This window comes from Leguminivora glycinivorella, chromosome 18 (genome assembly GCF_023078275.1).
Source record: "Leguminivora glycinivorella isolate SPB_JAAS2020 chromosome 18, LegGlyc_1.1, whole genome shotgun sequence".
Classification (NCBI taxonomy): domain Eukaryota; kingdom Metazoa; phylum Arthropoda; class Insecta; order Lepidoptera; family Tortricidae; genus Leguminivora; species Leguminivora glycinivorella.
In genome coordinates, this window is record NC_062988.1 from 18,552,248 (window position 1) to 18,572,490 (window position 20,243).

Below are 20,243 nucleotides of genomic sequence, written 5' to 3' on the forward strand. Positions count from 1 at the left end.
CTCCTCATTTTTGTAACATTAATGATTCAAAATCATCATTTATTTAAACGTCATTTCCACCAACCAACTTCGGGCATCAAGTTAAAATATGCATGAATTACTTTGCATTCTTGTGAATGAAATGAAACTGTCATTCGTTTTAGAAACAAGAGTGCCTTGTGCCTAGTTACCCTTCGGGTCGGAAGGTCAGATGGCAGTGGCTTTCGTAAAACTAGTGCCTACGCCAAATCTTGGGATTAATTGTCAAAACGGACCCCAGGCTCCCACGAGCCGTGGCGACTGCCGCAATAACGCTAGGAGGAAGAAGCTAGTGCTAGTTGGTATGGTGAAAAAATGTGACGTTTTTAAGTAAAAGGCACCACATTGTCGCTTAATATGAGGACGAAATTTGCTCGTATCTTTACACGAATTACCCGTTAGAGCGTCCTCGTTTTGAGCAAGAATGTGGTACCTTTTATTAAAAACTCACAAATATTTTTGTGTAAACGTAGTTTACAAATGAAAAGAAGACATCAGTTTTTATTTTTTTTTATTGTATAGCTTAAAGCTAGGCCGTGGCGGGCACGGGGATGGGCACCGGCGCGGGCGCCAGGCTCCTGACGTCACTCGAGGGCTCGAGCGGCGCCGGCTCGTCCTTGGGCTCCGTCACCAGGATGTGGTCGGGCTGCGGCTTCTTGGGGCCGTTCTTGCCCTGTTGGTCCCAAGGCAACATGATCTTGACCTGCGAAGGAAAATTTCCATTAGAATATGAGGATATAAACGAGGATGGAGACCCCATCGGTTCCCATAGTCTTAAGTCCTAATGTATTTATTGTTCATATTTTCGTTAGTCATAATTTTCTCGGTTTGTTTTTAAATTTGATTTTATTATTCTCAGAAAATTGCATTAAGGTAATCTTTTTTCAATTATAACAAATATCCTGAATATACCTTATTAATGTTGGTAACAAAATAGGATTAATTAAAATTTGCGATCTATTGTTGATGACCTCAATACCTTACAAACCTAACCCTGAAAAGTGGACCGTTTCAGAATAAAATATGACTTACTAGCTTTTGCCCGCGGCTTCGCTCGCGTTAATATTGAAAATTGCGGAATGCTCCATACAAACTTCCACCCCCTCTCCCCCTTCAACTATCTCCATTTCAGGGAAGTGGGCCGTGAAAGAAAGAAACAGACAAAATTTATAATATTAGTAGCCTAAGTCACTCTCCTGGGTTTGATCCCTTCAACTATCTCCACTTACAAAATCAAGTCAATTCGTCGCTCCGTTTTGCCGTGACGGACAAACAAACAAACAGACACTTTACCATTTATAATATTAATATGGATGATAATCTGGCAATCATTACATTATGACTTTCAATCATTATGTCAAACAAAAGTATCCGTATAAACAAGCATAAGGAGCATTCTACGAAATAGTTTGTTGTCCCGCACAAACGCGAATTTTCTACAAATTGGCGAGTATATAAGAGTATATTTTTCTAAGGCAATGTGCAGAATTATGTACAGAAACATGATCGCCTGCATGCGTGATTGCTGACAAAAGACATCGCAACAAATAAAGCGTTTGTATGGGACAGCCCATGGAATGCTCCATAAAAAGATTAAGGATGATTCAGAAGTCTCACCTAGAGGCAATAGGAAGACTACAAATGTTCAGCTTGCACCGTACAAGAGCCCATACAGATGAACCCTCCAATAAACAAGCTGGTCACTCTGCCACAGTAAATTAGACCACCAGCCACGGGGCCAGCCATCCCTGATACTGTGGCTACATTAGGTACTAAACGATTTTTTTATCATGCAAAAACATCTTCAAATGCTTCTTATAGATAATTTATAAAAGTCGAAAAATTTAGTGGCATGAGTGGAACTTGAACCCACAACCACTGGACAGCCAGTCGAGTGTTTTTCTGTTGTATGTGCCATACCATTTACCCTCATCCCTACTAAGACATCCTTATACAGATTGACTGAGTCCCAGGGCAGTCAAGAAGGTTTTTGTTGTGAAGAAATTAGTTTTTTATCATGCAGAAATGTCTGTGAGCGATATTACATATATGCCACCATAAAGCGATTAAGAATTAAGGGAATGCATGGATAACCATGCAAATATGCAGCAGGCCTCCATGGCGCAGTTGGGATCTGGACCTCTAAGCCAGAGGTCGCAGGTTCGAGTCCTGTCAAGAGGTGTAAATTTTTCCATTTTTCCTTTAATTTAAAATAGATGTTGTAAATGTATTCACCTTGATACCCAACACACCCTGTCGCAGCAGCACGTGTCTGGTGGCGGTGTTCACGTAGTCATTGCATGGGTCTCCGGAGTGGATCATGAGCCCGTCCACGAACTTCATGCTCTTGGCTCGCTGGCCACGCAGCTTGCCGGAGACGACCACCTCGCAGCCGCGGGCGCCGGACTCCATGATGAAGCGGAGCACACCGTAGCACGCGCGACGGACGGCCAGACCTGGAGGAAGATAGATTTTTGTTTTAATGTAGTTTCAGAGTTTGCTAGAAGTGTGAATGTGATAGAATATTAGGAACCTGGCATAAGTCTCACATAAGAAACAATACTTCAGGATACTACACCTTTATTGCACACAGTGAACAATGACTTGTATGGTGGTAACAGCCAGAAACCAAATATTTCAGTTTAAAAATGTACAAATCACCATATCATTTTCCTTTAATCTTACATGATTTGCACTCATCATTTTAAGAACTAAGCAGAACTTAATCATATTAAATGTAAGTGTTACGCGATTAAGGGCCAGTTGCATGACACATCATCGTCACGCAGCAGACGTCTATGGAACTTCAAACCTGACACGTCTAGGCTGAGGCAGAGCATCATTTCAGCCGAGTGTGCTGCTTCTGCAGTGGCACTACATTGGCTGTATTGCCTCACAATGCTGCTATCTCTGTATAGACTTGGCTTTTGGTAAACTCATTTAAATTTGTTACGGATTAGCAAAAATTACATTTACATTTAACTAGCAACTCTAATTTAAAATTGTAACCTTCGTACACTGTGCCAACTTCAATGAAAAGCAAACACAAATTCAAAGGTGATCCATATAACCCCAAAGAAAAACAATACCACTATGTAGTAGCAGTGTCAGGTTCCTTGGGGTGCAGATGTCTTCCTAATCATTTCCAAATATATGTAAAATCTTAGACTATGCCACTCTGCATCTCTAGGAGGCTCAAATTCTTAGGCCACTGAAAACAAGCATCTGCCATTCTTTAATATATCTAAAATTAGTAATCTCCAACTTGGCTTTTCTTTGAAAGTTTACCCACTGTTGGCCTAGACATTACACTTGTTTTGGTTAGACTGTATGCTGATCAGATTATCACCTGTTTTTGACATATCCATCAGTAACTTATCAAACCATTTGAGCTTCAATTCAATTTACTATCAATCGAATACACCAGCAGTTTATATTCACGAAATGAACTAACCTCCGATAAGTTTGTATCTGAGAGACTCGGCCTGGGCGATGGCGCAGAGGCCGCGGGTGGCGACCTTCTCCGCGTACAGCTCCACCGACTGCTCGGGGATGTTGAAGCGCTTCTGCACCACCGAGGTCAGCTCGCGGATGCGGCGCCCCTTCTCGCCCAGCACGCTCTGCGTGCGTGTGGCCATGATGATGATCTCCGACCGGGTCGGCGTGACGCGCACTTCCACGCCGGAATACCCATCTTCGGCCAACTCACGGGTCAGGAACTCGTTCAGTTCAGCCTTGAACACACCATCTCCGACGAACTGCAAATTACCAAGAGGTTATGTTAGTTGCACAAATATTATATAGCGAAAAAACAATTTACACTTATTTGAAGCTTAGACGTAAGTAACAAAACATAATTCATGCTCTAGGTTGGCAATTATATGGAAATATTTTGGATATGAACACTGAATTCGGCTAAACAGATCCAAAAACATCACAACTTTCACTGAGTAAACTTTGCTTTTACTTCATACAATACGTATAGTCGGAACGGCTAAACGTTTTGCTGAATGTATTTTATAGATTTAGGCACATTTTTCAACATACTTTTCGCTTTTTGGAAATATTGTTCACCGACATGATTGCAACGGGGGCTGAGAAAACTTGAAAGGCCGGATACAGACAAGACAAATGTCAATGTCAGTTGGAGAGCAACGTTCTGAAACCATGCTTTTATTGAATTCTGAGAAGGTAAAAAAATATATATTTGTTCATATTCGCGTAAATATTATTAGAAGCAATCAAAAATACAACTTAAAAAGCTTAATTTAATTGAATAATGTGAATATATAGTACATTTACATAACTCTTAATTTAAATGTTTCATACTTCCGAAATTAAAAAGTTTCTATGCTGCACTCCGAATGTATTTCTCGTGCTATTTGAGAACACCATATAAACGTTTTCTTTATACAAGTTTTCATCCAAGTGATCCAAGAGCATTGGTTTTCATGTTAGGAATAAATTATACCTTTGTGAATAATCCATAATTATCTTTAAAAATCACCGTTCATTTTATATGAACGAAATCAAATATTTTAATTTTGATCGTGATTATCACGTCAGAAAAAACTGAAATAAAAAAAAATGAACGGGCGGGAAAAAGTTGAAAGGGTAAAGTTTATGTTGTGGGCAAAGAGTATTGAATCACTACGTTTTGGTTGGTTGTGGGTATAATTCAGCTTTTGTTATTTTAAAACGGGCTTATAGTCTTCAACTACAAGAAAAATAAGGTAAGATTTTTATCCACGAATTTATACACTTTAGGTAGGTAGGCGATTTGTAGAATAAATTTGGTGCTACGAAGAAAGGTTCAGTTGCCATTAGTGTCTGTTTCGGAAAGTTATACTAATAATTGTTGTTAAATAAAAATCATGTATATTTAATGCAATTTATTTATTACTCAAGATCCTCTCATTACATACAAACGCACCATATACTTAGCATAATAATAATTTCCTATGAACATTGTGGTAATCGAAAATACATTATTTCGCAACTAATTGAGAAGATAAGCTGGGTCCACACGTGTGTTTTAGTAGTACCGTATCTCGACTCGTGTCACGATGGCATGAGCGTACTTGCTATTGTCGCACCTAAGAAAGCTCAGCAATTAGTGAGAGCGACAAACAGATATGTTTGACCCACTCTCATTTATTGGTGACCTTGGCGCATACCCATAGTCTTGCTTGTTATCACGATAATTATACTGTCTAACACGTTAGTGATGGTACAGAAAAGAATACACGTGTGGACTCCAGTCCGTGGACCGGAACGGTGAGTTGAAACTTGCAACTACCCGCAGTCAGTGAACATTTAGAAATGGTGCTATTAGAAGCCAGTGAGCAGAATTCCTCAGCTGGGTACCGTTTTGCCGTATTTTTGCTTGCACACTTACGATCCAGATACGGCAAAATGATACAAATGGGTATAATAACCAGCTATAATACTTTCGCCGAAAGAATGTGCACATTAGCGCGTGCCTTCTTGAGTTACTCGATTTTTTTATAAGCTTTTCCTGTAATTATTTCTAAATTTGCCGTTAAACTCAAGTTGACATCGCTATTTTGACCGGTCTTGCTCTATACTCTAATGCTCGATCCACAACTGTGAAAACATTTTAATTTAAACCTACTTTAATTTTAATAAGTACACATAAATCATTTAAAAAATATATAACAACGTGTATAACTAACAATGAAATACCTACACAGAAATTATTGACGATACCTAAACATTGCATTAACTATTTCTAATAGGTATTGTGCAAAAACAATTTAGAAATTGGGAACATTAAAAAATGGGACAGCGAAAACATGTCATGGAAACTAGACGTTGCCTATGAGCCTGGCCAGCCTCGTTCTATGTCTATAGCAAGTCTACAACCTACTAATTATATGTATTATAGCTATAAATAGTAATATACGTTCAACAACAATTCAATGTAATAAATTAAGCCAATAAATTTTGGAACATCTTATTCTAGGGGTCGGTGCGAAAGGCGGAGGCAGTAGCTGTAACTACGGGGACATGGGGCTTCGCTATGTGTCTATTATTTATTACTCGTGTGTCTACTGCCTGAGGCTACGCTTGCGTGTTCGAGGCATTAAAAAACATCCAATCGTAACCATAGATACATTAAATATAATATATTATTTAGCTTAATATAAAATGGACAGTGATTATTATGTACAAAGTGTACCTTACACCTATTGAAATAAAAATGTTATTTTAACCAACATTCACGAACTATGCTAGGTATCTTATTATAATGGACAGAATTGCGTGTAGCGTCTGGTTAGTGAGGTGCGTGCAGAAGTTTATATCAAGTTCCAATTTGATTCTTCAATTATGTATTTTGAATTCGAAACTAAAAATCTGAACATTTTTCGCGCGCTTGTGTTTTTTTTGTCCGTGTTGAGTTAACCAATAGAAGTTCTCGTTTTGTCTATGGTGTAGAGAATTCAACCAATGGTGTCTTACTTTGACTAAAACGCGCGAAATTCTTCATTCAAAACAAATTACAGAAAAGTAAATGTTCTGTCGTATTGAGTGAAGTTATGGGAAGGGTTAAGAGTAGAAGGGCTAAGTACGTAAATACGATAGTCACTACTGGGGCATTACAGAAATGAAAGCATTAAGTAGCTTTGATTTTCTACAAGATAACTATTCGTGATAACTAAAGTTCAGCAAGAAAAGTCGTCAGGGTTTCGACCTTATTGTTTTCATAGGTTTTATGTTTGCCGACTTTAGTTGCTCAACTGACTACGGCATAAGTAGCGATAGCTTAGCAATAGTCTAGGGAGCGAGGAGCTACATCGTCTAGGACAGCTCGTACACTACAGTGGGACGTGAGAATAAGGGTTTCAAGTTATTTGTACAATTCTCTAGAAGACCACTACGTGAAATTAGACTTTAATATAGAATTCTCTAGAACACAATGTCATTTTATTTTAGATCTAATATAAGGGCGGTATACGACAGTTTCGAGTCCTATTTCTACTAATATTTAAATATGTAATTTTGAATATTTATGCATTATAGAGGAGCTTTCTCGAAAGAGTAGGCTACGAAATGGTCGCTGTATGATTATTCTATGATAGTTTGAATTTGCTTGCCCGATATTATATTACAGTTAGTTTTGGCACGAGATAGGAAAGTCAGAAGGTAAGTCTACGTGCACTTTTAAGCCTAAATCACAGAACGGAAGGAGCGGTGCGGGTGTTGTGATGCAAAAATATAGTTTTTAAAACCCGATTGTACACTAAATACAGCGTCACACGACGCGTGTTGCGTACAAAACTATTATTTCATACTCAGCCGTAACACAAGTTATACTTAGCCTTAAGTTGCTATCCGCTACATGCTTATTGACATAGTATAATTAGCGAAAATGTCTACTTGTTGGCACTTTCGCGTCCCTCCTACTCGTTATGCTGAAACATAACCAACTTGTCAGTAGAGAAACGCGCGATATCAAATTGTCCGCAGGAAAACAACTCTTTGCGACTGTTTTTTTTATCTGCTACCTTATCTACTGACAATGTTGCTGTGCCAGAGTAATTTGCCGCCCATTTTCCATAATTCTTTATCTGTGGCATCAACGCTTTTGATTTACATACATAAAATTCTGATTAAAAAAAAAAACACAAGGAAAATTAAATAAAAACTAAAATATTTGTATAACCATTTAATAAAAACCAAAAATCTTAAACAAACAAAATTAATAATTTCCTACAATAATTAAGTACAAGAGTCCCACCACCAATATAACAAGAATAGAGAAGTAGACCGGTAATAGAAGGAGCTGCAAAAATTATTCTTAAAGACAAGTTAAGTACACTTAGGACAGATTGAATTCTTATTAACATAAATTGAAATTGATCAGGAAATCCCAAGCTGAATATAAATGTTGCAAAAAAAAAACATTGAAATAAAATTAATATAGACCAATACTGAAATCATACCAATACAATTTATTAATACAAACAGGAATACTCTGAAAAAATCATAAATATTGCACCAAAATAAATAAATTAAGTACATCATATTAACAACTATTATGTCAAACAATAAAATGGACGCCAATCGCTGGAGATCGTACGTTTACATAAGTACATATAATACTTTAAGTCAAATATTAAAACATTATCCTATGGCACTACTAAATAATCTTCAATAAAATGTTGTAAATATTAAATAATATTGTAAACTTAATCTACTCACAAAAAAAGTCAAATAAAAATAATACTTTGAAAATGGAATGTAAATGTTAATGTAGCTTTTGGCTACGGACATCAAATATCAAATAGTTTACAACCAGTGGCCTCAACATTGCCTTATATTACTTCTAACACTATTTACACGAAAGCCCAATACCTAATTCATGTTAAGCCATTTGATTCCAGGGCGATTATATCGTTGCGAATAAAATACACCGCTTTCTGTAAATAGTGTGTCACTTTATACCTCTAGTACACACATGTGTCAAAAATACGAATGATTTTAAAATAAAAAAGGTATTTAAAATCCTTTTAAACGCCAGTCCAGACGGGACAATTTTTCGCAGATATATATTTACGATTTGTATCATACCACGAATTATTTTAGACGCAAAAATATTGACGCCAATTTCATCATCTTGTTGCCAATTTCGTCATCCCGTCTGAGGTGGCTTTAAGATAATACACTAAAAGTGGTACTATCGAGGTAAACTTCCCTTTATCGCGTTGTATCGCCGCAAGCGACAAACAAAACAACTAACGCGATACTAAATTCATTCGTAATATTAACTAGAGATTTAGGTAATTGAATTAATTACACACTGCAGTCGGGTTGCAGTTGTACTGCGGTCGGTTAGTGCAGTCAGTAGCGCTGCTGGTACTCGTGGTGCCAGCGGTTGAAGTCGATGTGGAACACGACGAGGGAGCCATTCTCTAGGCCCGCGAGCAGGAATCTGTCAAGGGAAATTGGTTGCGTTAAAAGAATATAATTGAAAATGTAGGACTTTAAAAATCTTAAGTGTTTTGATTTGAACATTTACTCTTCCATAGATTGTTGCCTTTCTTTGCTGTCTATGTGGAATTAAGGCATCGGAATCATTTATTGGAAGCAAACGTAACGTTTTCAGTTAAAAGGTACCACATTGTTGACTGTCGATAAGATCAATTTAATATCGAAGCTATTACGGAAATACCGCCTTTACAATCGACAATAAGTACCCATTACCGTCACGGGCAGACTCTGCGCTTTGAGTCTACCTGTGAACTGTGACCACAGACGTAATCTCACGTCCGAAACGTCGGGTTAAATATAAACGTAAGTTTTACGCGATTAAGTCCCGTTTTAATTTAATAATTTGATTGAAAATGGCACAAATAGTGAATGTAATGAAATGAATTGAACGTATTATTAGTCTATTTCTTATCTTTTTACAGAAACCAAACTTCGAATATTTTGTATATAATTCCCTTTCAAAATTCAAAATTTTGAACCCATTCGCTCGTCGGCGGCAGTCCGCCTGGGCATACGCCTAAAGTCTGTGGAAATGTTTCGGTCAGTAGAAAAAAGCGGCAAATAAAAAAAATTAGACGCGAATGTTTGTCGGTGCAAATAAAATTTGAATTTGTAGGTCTACATCACTGGTAATTATAGCGTCATCCTGTGGCGGTACCGCGGGTACTCACTTCTGGTCGTGCGAGAGCGCGAGCGAGCAGACGGGCGCGCCGGCGGGCGGGAAGGCGTACAGCGGCGCCAGCGTGAAGGCGCGCCACACCTCCACCACGCCCGCGTCGCCTCCACACACGAGGTATTCACCGCAGCGAGACAGTAGCAAGCACTGGAAAGAGAAATTACTTATGAAAAAAAGAACAGATTGCACAAAAAGGTAGGCAACCGATTTCCATCAAACATGGTTAAGAACACTCCCGACTAATTCAGCTTTCAAACAAAACTACATTTAAATCGCTTCATCCGTTCGGGAGCTACGAATGCCACAGACAGACAGACAGACAAGTCAAACTTTCGTCGTTTTCGCGTCGGGGGTTAAAAAAGAACACAAACAAAGCCAAACATGAATGTAATGTAAAATATAAAAAGGTAGAGTTTATGAGAGTTTTTATTATAATTCTACTTGACTATAAAATTTACCTGGAAGTTGTCGTTATGCGTCTCGTGCCTATGCCGGCGGCCGTTGAGCGTGTAAGCAGCCAGGTGTCCTCGCGCGTACGCCACCACCACTACGCCTTCACGCGACAGCGCTAGTTGCCGCGGCGCTGACACGCCTTCCGCGGCCGGTAACGCGCGGAGAAGCTCACCAAACGTCGTGTGGATTAGGACGGGGCCATCTGAGGATGAGAAATAGATATTAAGAAGAAATCTTAAAACAAGCTAAATGTGTGTTAAAATGAGCGTTTCTTTTCCACAATAATGTTGTAACCCATTCTAAATATTAAAAGTCGTGTAGACTAAAAAGGCAAGAATGTAAATATGAAGACCCATTTAATTGTTAAAGATGTTCGCAGCGTTCGACTTCCAACACACTAAAAACGAAAAGAGTGTGTTACAATTTGGTGCCGTGACCAGGATTACTTCCATATGAATATGAAATGATTATGGATGATTTGAGAATGATGAGAGACAAGAATGATCAACACACCAAGCTCGATACAAAGGTAATGCAGTACTTTATTCTAATGCGCAAGTGTCATTAAACTCATAAACTGCTCTGCATCGATTTGTACTCACTGACTGAAGAAGAAATAACCAAGCCCAGCTCAGCAGACACCAGAACTCCGTTGATGGGGGCGTCGTGGCCCGTGAGCGTCACTCGCGGCGCCGGCGTCTCGCCCTCGCCGACGATGCCGCCGTGCCGCGCGGACCTGTAACACCCAACATAAAACATAACATACTTATATGACCCTGGTAAACGTGAGAACGACGTTGCCTTTTAGAGCCAAGAAAACATGTTATGATTAGAGAATTTCACCGCTGCATCTAGGGTTCACATAACCTTAAAATTTGAACAGCCCCAATTGACAAAACAGTCTTAGGCCGATAGTTCACTATCATATGTTTATCATAGAAATATGATCATAGGTCTGTATGCCTCCCTTTTTCTCCAGCGAGAAGAAAAAGGATGGCATGTTGCCTATGATCATATTTCTATGATAAAAATATGATAGTGGACTATCGACCATAAATGAAAGCTAAATCGAGAAACGTCTGCTAGCGATTGGATTGGATAGAGAAAAATATGTTTCGGGAGAGCGGGAAAACCAGTTGTAATTTGTCCAAAGCTACCCATATGAGCTAAGACCAGATCCTCGCAAATCCTTTCATTCCTTTATCTACAACGCGACGCCTTTCCCCAAAGGCGCGTAAAGCGACATCTATCTTTTAAAGGCACCGGAGTCTCAGGCATTGAGTTATTATCTTTTAGGTAACATAAAAAGTCAAGAGAGTCAGTTATCAAACGTACCAATGCCAAAGTAGCACGGTGCAGTCTTCCGACCCGGACGCGATGTAGCAGTCGGACGTGATGTTGCACTCCGAGCGACACACGCACGTCACTACGCCGTAGTGCCCGAAGATTATCTGGACGATCTTGGCTGGAAGCAGATATAAATATCGTTTTTACAAAGAGCAACATTAATGGAAGAAAAAAATCAATAAAAATATTGGCGATGGAAAAGTTATGGCCTTAGCACACAAAATGTCCTCTATTACGTTGGAACATGATACAATCTGCAAGAGTGTGAGATTGCAAGGGCTGATCCACCTGACCCCATGATTTATCCCCACTCTAACCCTGGGGCTTGAGCTGGCCCTAGAACTTGCTCATAATAATATTATTCTTTATTTGCGAAAAATATGGTACAATAAGGTGTTATTTTAACAATATTTGTAAATCGTAAACTAGAACTTTCCTTTGCTAATCCGCGAATAGATAACGTGCAAGTCAATCAGTGCTAACCTGTTATAATTACTTGCGTATTTTTTACATGCAATTAATTTTCCCACCCTCCCACCGCAAAAATAAAAATAAATATGCAAATAAACTAAATGTGTGGGATTTATTTCATAATATAAAATTACATTACAAATACATAATAATAAAAAAATAAAATAGGTCCTTAAATAAAACTACAAACTAAAACTAAAATCTAAACTTATAAATAAACTATAAATAAAAGACTTGCCCCAAATCGCCGTCCACTGGCAACGTGCCCAGAAGGCTGGCAGCATTGCCACGTTGTATGGCAATGCTGATCCGCTGTGCCAGATATGACCCAGCCCTCTGGTCACGTGTCAATTCCACAAGCTTGCGGCTGCATTCTTTGAAGACCCTGTGGGCGCCTTCCCCCAGGGCCCCAGGGTCTCAACCCCAAACGGCTCAAATATGCAACCACTATTAATGGTTGCATACTTGCGCCGCTTGAGGAGTTCGGCCGAATTGGCCGCCGAGCCAGCCTTTAAAGCGGTGCGATGGAGATGGGACAGCGCCAGAGTATCAGCACAAGTGGCATCCCAAACTAAGGGCTGTCCCATCTTCCATGGCACGAGCGTCATGCCGTCGGGCCTCTTTCCGTCATCGCGAGTGAGACCGGTCGGTTCTAATACGGCCGGTACTCCCGCACTGGCTAAGGCCCGACGGATGACGTCGTTGAGGCTCGCATGGCGGGAAGCGCGTCCTGCGCTTCTGCCGCAGGATAAGCCATGGTGGCCCAGCTGATCAACTGGGTCACCACAGCGACAGCGATGCGGGGTAACACAATTCACTCCCAGGCGGAGAGCGACCGAGATGCGGAAAGTGGAGTCGTCCAAAAAGGTACCAATTGCCACGGACGGCAGAGCCTGAAGCCACTGCCCAGACTCCCACTCGAAAGCGGCAAGGAGACGAGCACGCTCTTGAAGGCTGGTTGCCGTTTGATACAGGTTATTCCGTACCAGCCTACAAAGCGGCTCGTCCCAATGTCGCTGTGAATTGGGATATTCGGGCAGGTCTCCGTTTGGGCAGGCGTTGCTCCATGCATATCTGGCCTCTGATTTTACCGGCAAGTTTAATTGGTCTGTTGGGGACTTTAAAATTTTAGCGACCAATTCTTGTGAGCTATGGATAGAGGACAGATATGCAGGGAGCGAAACGCTGGACACTTTTCTTATACCCAGACCGCCATGCCTTATTGGCAGGGAAGCCTGAGTCCATGAGCGGTCGTCCAATTTTATATTGATAACTGTAATTAGGAGATTTTGAATAATTTTGTCAATATTTTCTAAAAGGGTGGGAAATTTCCAAAAGTGGCTGCACCTTAGAACGTAAGTAAATTTTGGGACAAAAAGGCAGTAACGAATAAATATAACAACCCACCACCAAAAATACAAAACTCGACACGTGTTTCGCCTCTCTACGAGGCATCCTCAGGAGCTGATGATGTTGACGGTCCGAAGTCCCGCAACTGACTTGCACGTTATCTATTCGCGGATTAGCAAAGTTCTAGTTTACGATTAACATGGATTTCCGCAAAGTAACGCCTGATTCCATCGATTAATATTTGTTAACAAAGACATATTTTGCTGCATTGAGCCCGGCCGGCTGTGACAGGATGATGATGTGAATGCGCATTTATTTACTAACCCGTACCTACCTATCCGTAGGAAATACACAGGAGTAAGCAGCTATAAGGAACCGTGAGTTCACAGTTGTCATGAAGCAATTGGTCCTCGTCCTACGTACTATCTTTGTCCGCTCGAAATGAATCTTTGATCTCGTGTTTATTTGATAAGAGGTGTATATGTAATCATGAGGGTTACTAATATCTACCTGTCTCCGTAGAGAAGACGCGGAAGGAGTTGTCCCAGAAGCCAGCAGCTATGAGGAACCGAGAATCCACCGTGGTAACGAAGCAGTTGGTCCTCGCGCGTACGCGTTGCGAGAAGTTGTCGCCGAGCTGACGTCGGGCTAACGCTGCGGCGCCGCCGTTCGCTATAGAGAGAAAATAAATTATTAAAATACATATATAGGTACATACATACAATCACGCCTGTATCCCATAAAGGGGTAGGCAGAACACATGAAACCACTAAAGCTTCAGTGCCACTCTTGGCAAATAAGGGGTTGAAAGAAAACGAAACTGTGCCATTGCAGTGACAGGTTGCCAGCCTCTCGCCTACGCCACAATCTAACCCATATCCCATAGTCGCATTAAAATCATAGTCGTATTATTAAAATTTACAACATAAAGTGAAACTTGAAACATCCAAGTTTCAAAAAAGTGGAGAAATAGAGTTTACTCCCGTTAGAATAATTCTGGGATCAAAAATAGTAAAGTTAACACGTCAAATTGTGTGTCCATAAGACCGGTCATAAAGATACAGAATAGAGAAGTTCTTAGTAGTCCATGGGCCAGCTGGTCCAATTTTGCCAAACGGTATAATTTGGGGGTACTAAGTTTCCTTTTTACAGCAGTTAGGTAGGCTTATAAGGATGTTAAAAAACCATGATTGCCATCTCAAAATGGTAGCTAAACAAAATGGCCGCCAATCCAAGATGGCGGATATTGAGTTTTAAAAAATCGACCATAACTCCAGAAGTATTGGTCCGATTTCACTTTTATTTTTTTTAAACGAAAGCTCTTTTTATTTACTTATATACTTGTCATATTCATTGTTTCGATAAATTCAACCATTAGTTAGTAATTAACGAAAAATGTAAAAAAAATATCTTTTTTTCTAAGACTTTCTGTCAAAAATCATGTTTCTACAAAATACCTTGCATATTCTAATAAATATTTAAATGTAGAAAAATAGTGCCATTAATCACCTTTAATTTGATGTATAAAAGATACAGATTTAATTTACAAAAACAAATAGAGGCTTATATTTAAAGCTGCCTTCGTTGAAATTCACCGTTGTGCAGTTGGGGTGCATACAGTACTAAAAGATGTTGTAGAGTACAAATATGCTGTTTTTAGTTTATTTTAGCAATTGTACAATTAGAATAATAGTTTATGTTAATAGAACATGATAGTATCCATGAGTTTGTAGATATTCTATAGTACTAGGATAAAATTTGTTTAGATACCATATGTGCAACACACCTCAATGATGAAAATTAAGTATTTAAGTGTACTAGGTATATGACTAACATGTATCGAGACTGTCAAGATAGAACCATTAACCTTTTGACCGCCACGGACGGCCACGGTGGTCACCGGAAATTCTTGCCAAGGACGCCAACGATACGGACGCCAAATGCAATAAAATTGGGACTCCGTAATGCCTAATTTCGCTCATATATTCGCGAATTCGCAATGAAATTCTGTTGCGATTGTGCCTGGGAGACGGAATACTCCGTCATCATCTTGCGTATAAGGGTTAGATCGTATTCCGGATTGAAAATAGTTCCGCATTCAAGGACTCTCAGATTTGAAAAAAAAGCCTACGGACGAGCGGGTTAGTGAAAAGCACCCCCAGAATTCGGGCAAACTTTAGAAATGTTCTTTAGTACAGCATTAATAGATATTCCTTACCTATATTTTACCGATTACCAAACAACGAAGCCGTGATATACCGGATGGACAAACTTTGAGACATTTATCACCGCTTAAAGTAGAGCTAAATATTATTAACATGTATTGTTGGTCATTACCGAACGAAAAAAGTTAGAAGACGTTAATAACAGACGTTTTAATTACCTACTCACGTAAGTTGAATTTTCATAATAGGTGTTCCAAAATGCGAATGTTTCTATGCAACCTGCTATTGAATCAAGAAAAGTATCGACGAATCTCAATTAGTAGAGAGTAACTCCGGGGTTATGCAATCTGGCCAAGTTTTTAAACAGGAAGGCATTTATAAAAGCCGCAATAGGGATGATAGATGTATAAATGTATGCCTCAATTATCTTCGATATGCGGATAACATTGTCATCTTCAAAGAAGCACATGTTCCCCTTCAGAAGCCGATGATGTATGCCGTCGGTGAGTGTTAGGTTAAAGTAGTTAAACATGTAGAGGTATGTACAAATTGAAAGTTATGGCAAGGACAGGCTTATCCAAAGCTCCATATTTCAGCCTTTATAACAAGTAACAGAGGACAAGTTATCCGGAACAACAAATAAAGCTTGGGTTAAGGAATGCCATAAACGACTAACGGCGGTAAGTCATAATAACTAAATCATCCTTCAATAGACCAAAGGACACAGTGGATCTCGAGGTGATGATGCGGCCTACGAGCTGGCCAGGCAGCTGGGGTCGACTGCTGATTCTCCCGATGCCCTTCAGCAAGGTATGCTGAATAGGAAACTACACACAGCACACTGGCAAAACCAGATCAAATGCTTCAGTCAAACAAGCCAAGCCTAGCATCAATGGAAAACTCACAAAGACACTCCTTTAACTAGGGAAAGTCCGCCTGAGAATAGTAACCAATGTCAGAACAGGTCGTAGACTATTTAACAAACATATTTTCATAACAGATGCTATGAACATTCCCCTGTGACGAGGGTGCCTGTCACCTGGTGATTGAGTGACCAGAGTGGCTCCATACAGGAAAAAACATCTCAGATCCCCGAGAGACCTCTCCAAAGTTCTCCTACTCAACATTAAAGGATTTCTCGAGGAGATAAGCTGGCAGGACTAGCTAAATCCCCCACATCACGCAAAATAGGTACAAAACGTCGAGTTGTGGCGAACCATAACACAATACAGAGACTTGGGTCGGCGTCCCTGCCGGCGGAGATCACACGGAGGACTTGGATGCCTTTTGTAGGCTAAAGGACGTATTAAGGGTAAGGATACCAGTCACTGAAGACCAAAATGTTTGATCAGTGTGTAACTGGGTACTTCTCACCGTGACATAAGCTTGCGAGATGTGGACACTAACAATGTACTAAATAAGGAGGCTAAAAGTTGCATATAGAGCACAACACGTTCGGTATGTCTTTCTACGATGGAAGCGAAACGAGATGATGCTGATGCGGCGACGGGTCAGAGTTATAGAGATCGGATTGCTACTGTAAAATGGGCTTGGGCCGGGCCAGGGCACGTAAGTCGTGATTGAAGGTGGAATGTTTGTATTGTTTTGGAAGCATAGCTCAGAAACAAGACCTGCTATAAAAGTTCGAAAAATTAGGAGAAAATTAATCTGTTACCTGTGATTGTCTTGAAGGCTTGATATTGGTGATATGCTATACAATCTACATTATCGGTAATAACTTATATATTTCTGTGCGTAAATTAAGGTTTATTCGGTAGGTACCTATATCACGTTATTTAGTAGTCGGATACTTCATAGATATGCCTTATTAATGCATTATAGTGCATTTCTCAAGACTATTTTTCTTTTGGGGTGTGTTCTTCACCTTTTGTATGCAAGGATTATTTTAACTAAATATAAGTTTTCTCGAACACGGATCAGAGTTAGGCTTAACCTTTTAAACGCCAAATATTGAAACAATATGTCGTGCCCCGGACACCAGACAGACGTGGATCGCGATTATTTGAGCAAAATTAGGCATTAAAAAGGCCCGCATGGGTCCCCAATGTAATTGACAAAACTGATGGCCATGGTTGGCGTCCTTAGGAAGCATTTCCAGCGACGGCCATATCCGCCCATGGTGGTCAAAAGGTTAATGTGATGAGATAGGACCTCAACTATGTCTAGTTTATTTATTTTGTATTACCTCGGTTGGTTGGCGCTGCATCACTAAAGAAATTTTATAAAAATAATAAAATATCTAAAAATGTCATATTTTATTATATTGTTAAAGCTAATGGATTTCGGATACTATCATGTTCAGTTATTTTCTTAATTGTAAGTAAAATTGCAGAAATATACTAAAAACAGCACATTAGTAATCTACAACTTCAACCTGAAGCTTTTAGTACCGTATGCACAACGGTGAATTTCAACGAAGACAGAATTAAAATTAAGCCTCTATGTGTTTTTGTAAATTAAGTCTGTATCTTTTATACATCAAATTAAAGGTGATTAATGGCACTATTTTTCTGCATTTAAATATTTATTAGGATATGCAAGGTATTTTGTAGAAACATGATTTTTGACAAAAAGTCTTAGAAAAAAAGATATTTTTTTACATTTTTCGTTAATTACCAACTAATGGTTGAATTTATCGAAACAATGAATATAACAATTATTTGAGTACACAAAAAGAGCTTTCGTTTAAAAAAAAAAAAATGAAATCGGACCAATACTTCTGGAGTTATGGTCGATTTTTTAAAACTGAATATCCGCCATCTTGGATTGGCGGCCATTTTGTTTAGCTACCATTTTGAGATGGCAATCATGGTTTTTTAGCATCCTTATAAGCCTATCTAACTGCTGTAAAAAGGAAACTTAGTACCCCCAAATTATACCGACTTCTTCACTGGCCCATGGACTATAGGGCCTGGCATGCACTTGGCTTGGTTTGGTAAGTCTTTCAGCTGCTATAATGATGATGAGGTCTATTCATTCCGGTCTCCAATCATTCCTGTGGCCTAATTGTTCTCATTCCACACCTAAAATACTGTGGCAAGCCTGAATTTACTAGTTCAGGTACCAGGATCACAGAAGGCAGTAGGAGCTTACCCCAGACGGGGTCCATGACGAGAGGCGCGGCGGGCGGCGCGGCGTGGTCGGCGGCGTGGCGCGCGCCCACGTGCGCGCAGCCGCCGCCCACCCAGCGGTGCGCTGCGAACGCTCGCGCCGCGCTCACCTGCAATACAATTCTTCAATAAATATAACATTACAAATTCTCCAAAAATATTTCCCTTTGAGTGCATAGCGTGACTTGACTCTCAAGACATACATCGTCAGTCGCTAGATGCATTAGTAGACGCTTCGGATCTGGTCTTCGACTCTAACGTCATTATATCTCGTTGTAATCATTAGACTCACCGTAACAGCAGCAGGCATTGCAAATTGCGGATAAGTAAGTGTTCGCAGACACATGAAAACCGGCCACATTTGACGGCACACATCATCAGGTGTTGCCGCAAACATCAGTGGGGCTAGATGCATAGTAGAAGCTCTAGGAGGGTGCGGCTCGCTGAGCAACTGTGCCGGCGTTTGTCCAAAGCTGCGGATCTGGTCTTCGACTAATAAAATCAAGAATCTACCATAGACTCACCGTAACAGCAGCAGGCATCGCAAGTTGCGGATAAGTGTTAGCAGACACATGAACGACGGCTGCGTTTGACGGCAGCTTGAGTCTTAGGCACACATCATCCGGCGCTGCCGCGAACATCAGTGGAGCTAGATGCATAGTAGAAGCCCTCGGTGGGTGAGGCTCGCTGAGGAGTTGTGCTGGCGTTTGTCCGAAGCTGCGGATCTGGTCTTCGACGGCGGCGCGGGTGACGGGCTCCGTGATCTGGTCGAGGCGCACGCCGCCCTCGTACGTTAGGTAGTAGAACACGTTTGTAGCACGGACGGCTTCGGGTCCTGGAAAGGAGTAATATTCATTACTAATGCCACAAACTGTAGGTAAACCTACTAAGTATATCCGAAAGACATCCTGTATTTTACGGTTATGGAGTTTACAAAACTCACCACATCCTCCAAGTATCCAACATTTATGAAGGAGATCGTCTTTAAATTTTCAATTTTTCAGACTTTTTCGTCAACATTTTATTATAAACATTAAATTTTATTATAAACATTTTATTAGTCGTGAATCTTAATCAAGTCTTAATATTTTCAATTTCAACAACTGTCCATTTTAATAACTGTCTGATTTTCGAAAGGATACGAATTTCCCTGACCTTTAATGCCTCACACACATGCCTACTTACAGAAGGAGTGTAATATAACAGTTTAGAAAACATAACTTTTCTTAAATGGGTAAATGAAAATTCTTCCGCAACTGTAGATGTCGCAACCTCTAGAAAGCCACGTGCTTCAAAATAAATAAACGGAAACTACTTTTTATCCTGTTCGTAAGAGTTTTCACGGTGAATGAGCTCGAGCCTCTCAAGTATTAGTCACATTTATGACTAGTACTTCCGCTCCTCCTCGAATTTCCGTAAAAAGATAGTTGTTGTTCGTTCCGGTAACTAATTACCTAGGTACTGTTTTTCTCTAATTGACTATTTAATTGCTACTTAGTTCCGCGTGAATCATACCCCATCTTTTTTGATCTTCGTGTCTTCTTGTAGCTATGAATAACCTAAATTTGCGATAAACATCATAAAACAGTCGATATGGTTCAATGGTTTGAACTACAC

General features: G+C 40.0%; 2 protein-coding genes across 2 annotated transcripts in view; both read right to left on the reverse strand.

Annotated features, from left to right (window-relative positions):
* Positions 1 to 512: 512 nt before the first annotated feature.
* Positions 513 to 4,173, reverse strand: LOC125235755 (40S ribosomal protein S3). Its single transcript, XM_048142339.1, has 4 exons — positions 4,066 to 4,173; positions 3,473 to 3,776; positions 2,254 to 2,474; positions 513 to 721 (listed from the first exon to the last, which is right to left on the reverse strand). The coding sequence occupies exons 1-4, from the start codon at positions 4,096 to 4,098 to the stop codon at positions 548 to 550; spliced, it is 732 nt and encodes a 243-aa protein (XP_047998296.1). The 5' UTR covers positions 4,099 to 4,173; the 3' UTR covers positions 513 to 547.
* A 724-nt stretch (positions 4,174 to 4,897) lies between these two features.
* The window catches only part of LOC125235751 (neurobeachin-like), a 462,438-nt gene continuing 447,092 nt past the window's right edge, over positions 4,898 to 20,243 (reverse strand). The window contains 8 exon segments of the mRNA XM_048142334.1: positions 4,898 to 8,974; positions 9,705 to 9,856; positions 10,168 to 10,364; positions 10,765 to 10,898; positions 11,498 to 11,627; positions 13,841 to 14,002; positions 18,610 to 18,736; positions 19,151 to 19,461. Coding sequence (XP_047998291.1) covers positions 8,884 to 8,974; positions 9,705 to 9,856; positions 10,168 to 10,364; positions 10,765 to 10,898; positions 11,498 to 11,627; positions 13,841 to 14,002; positions 18,610 to 18,736; positions 19,151 to 19,461 — 1,304 coding nt within the window. The 3' untranslated portion in view covers positions 4,898 to 8,883.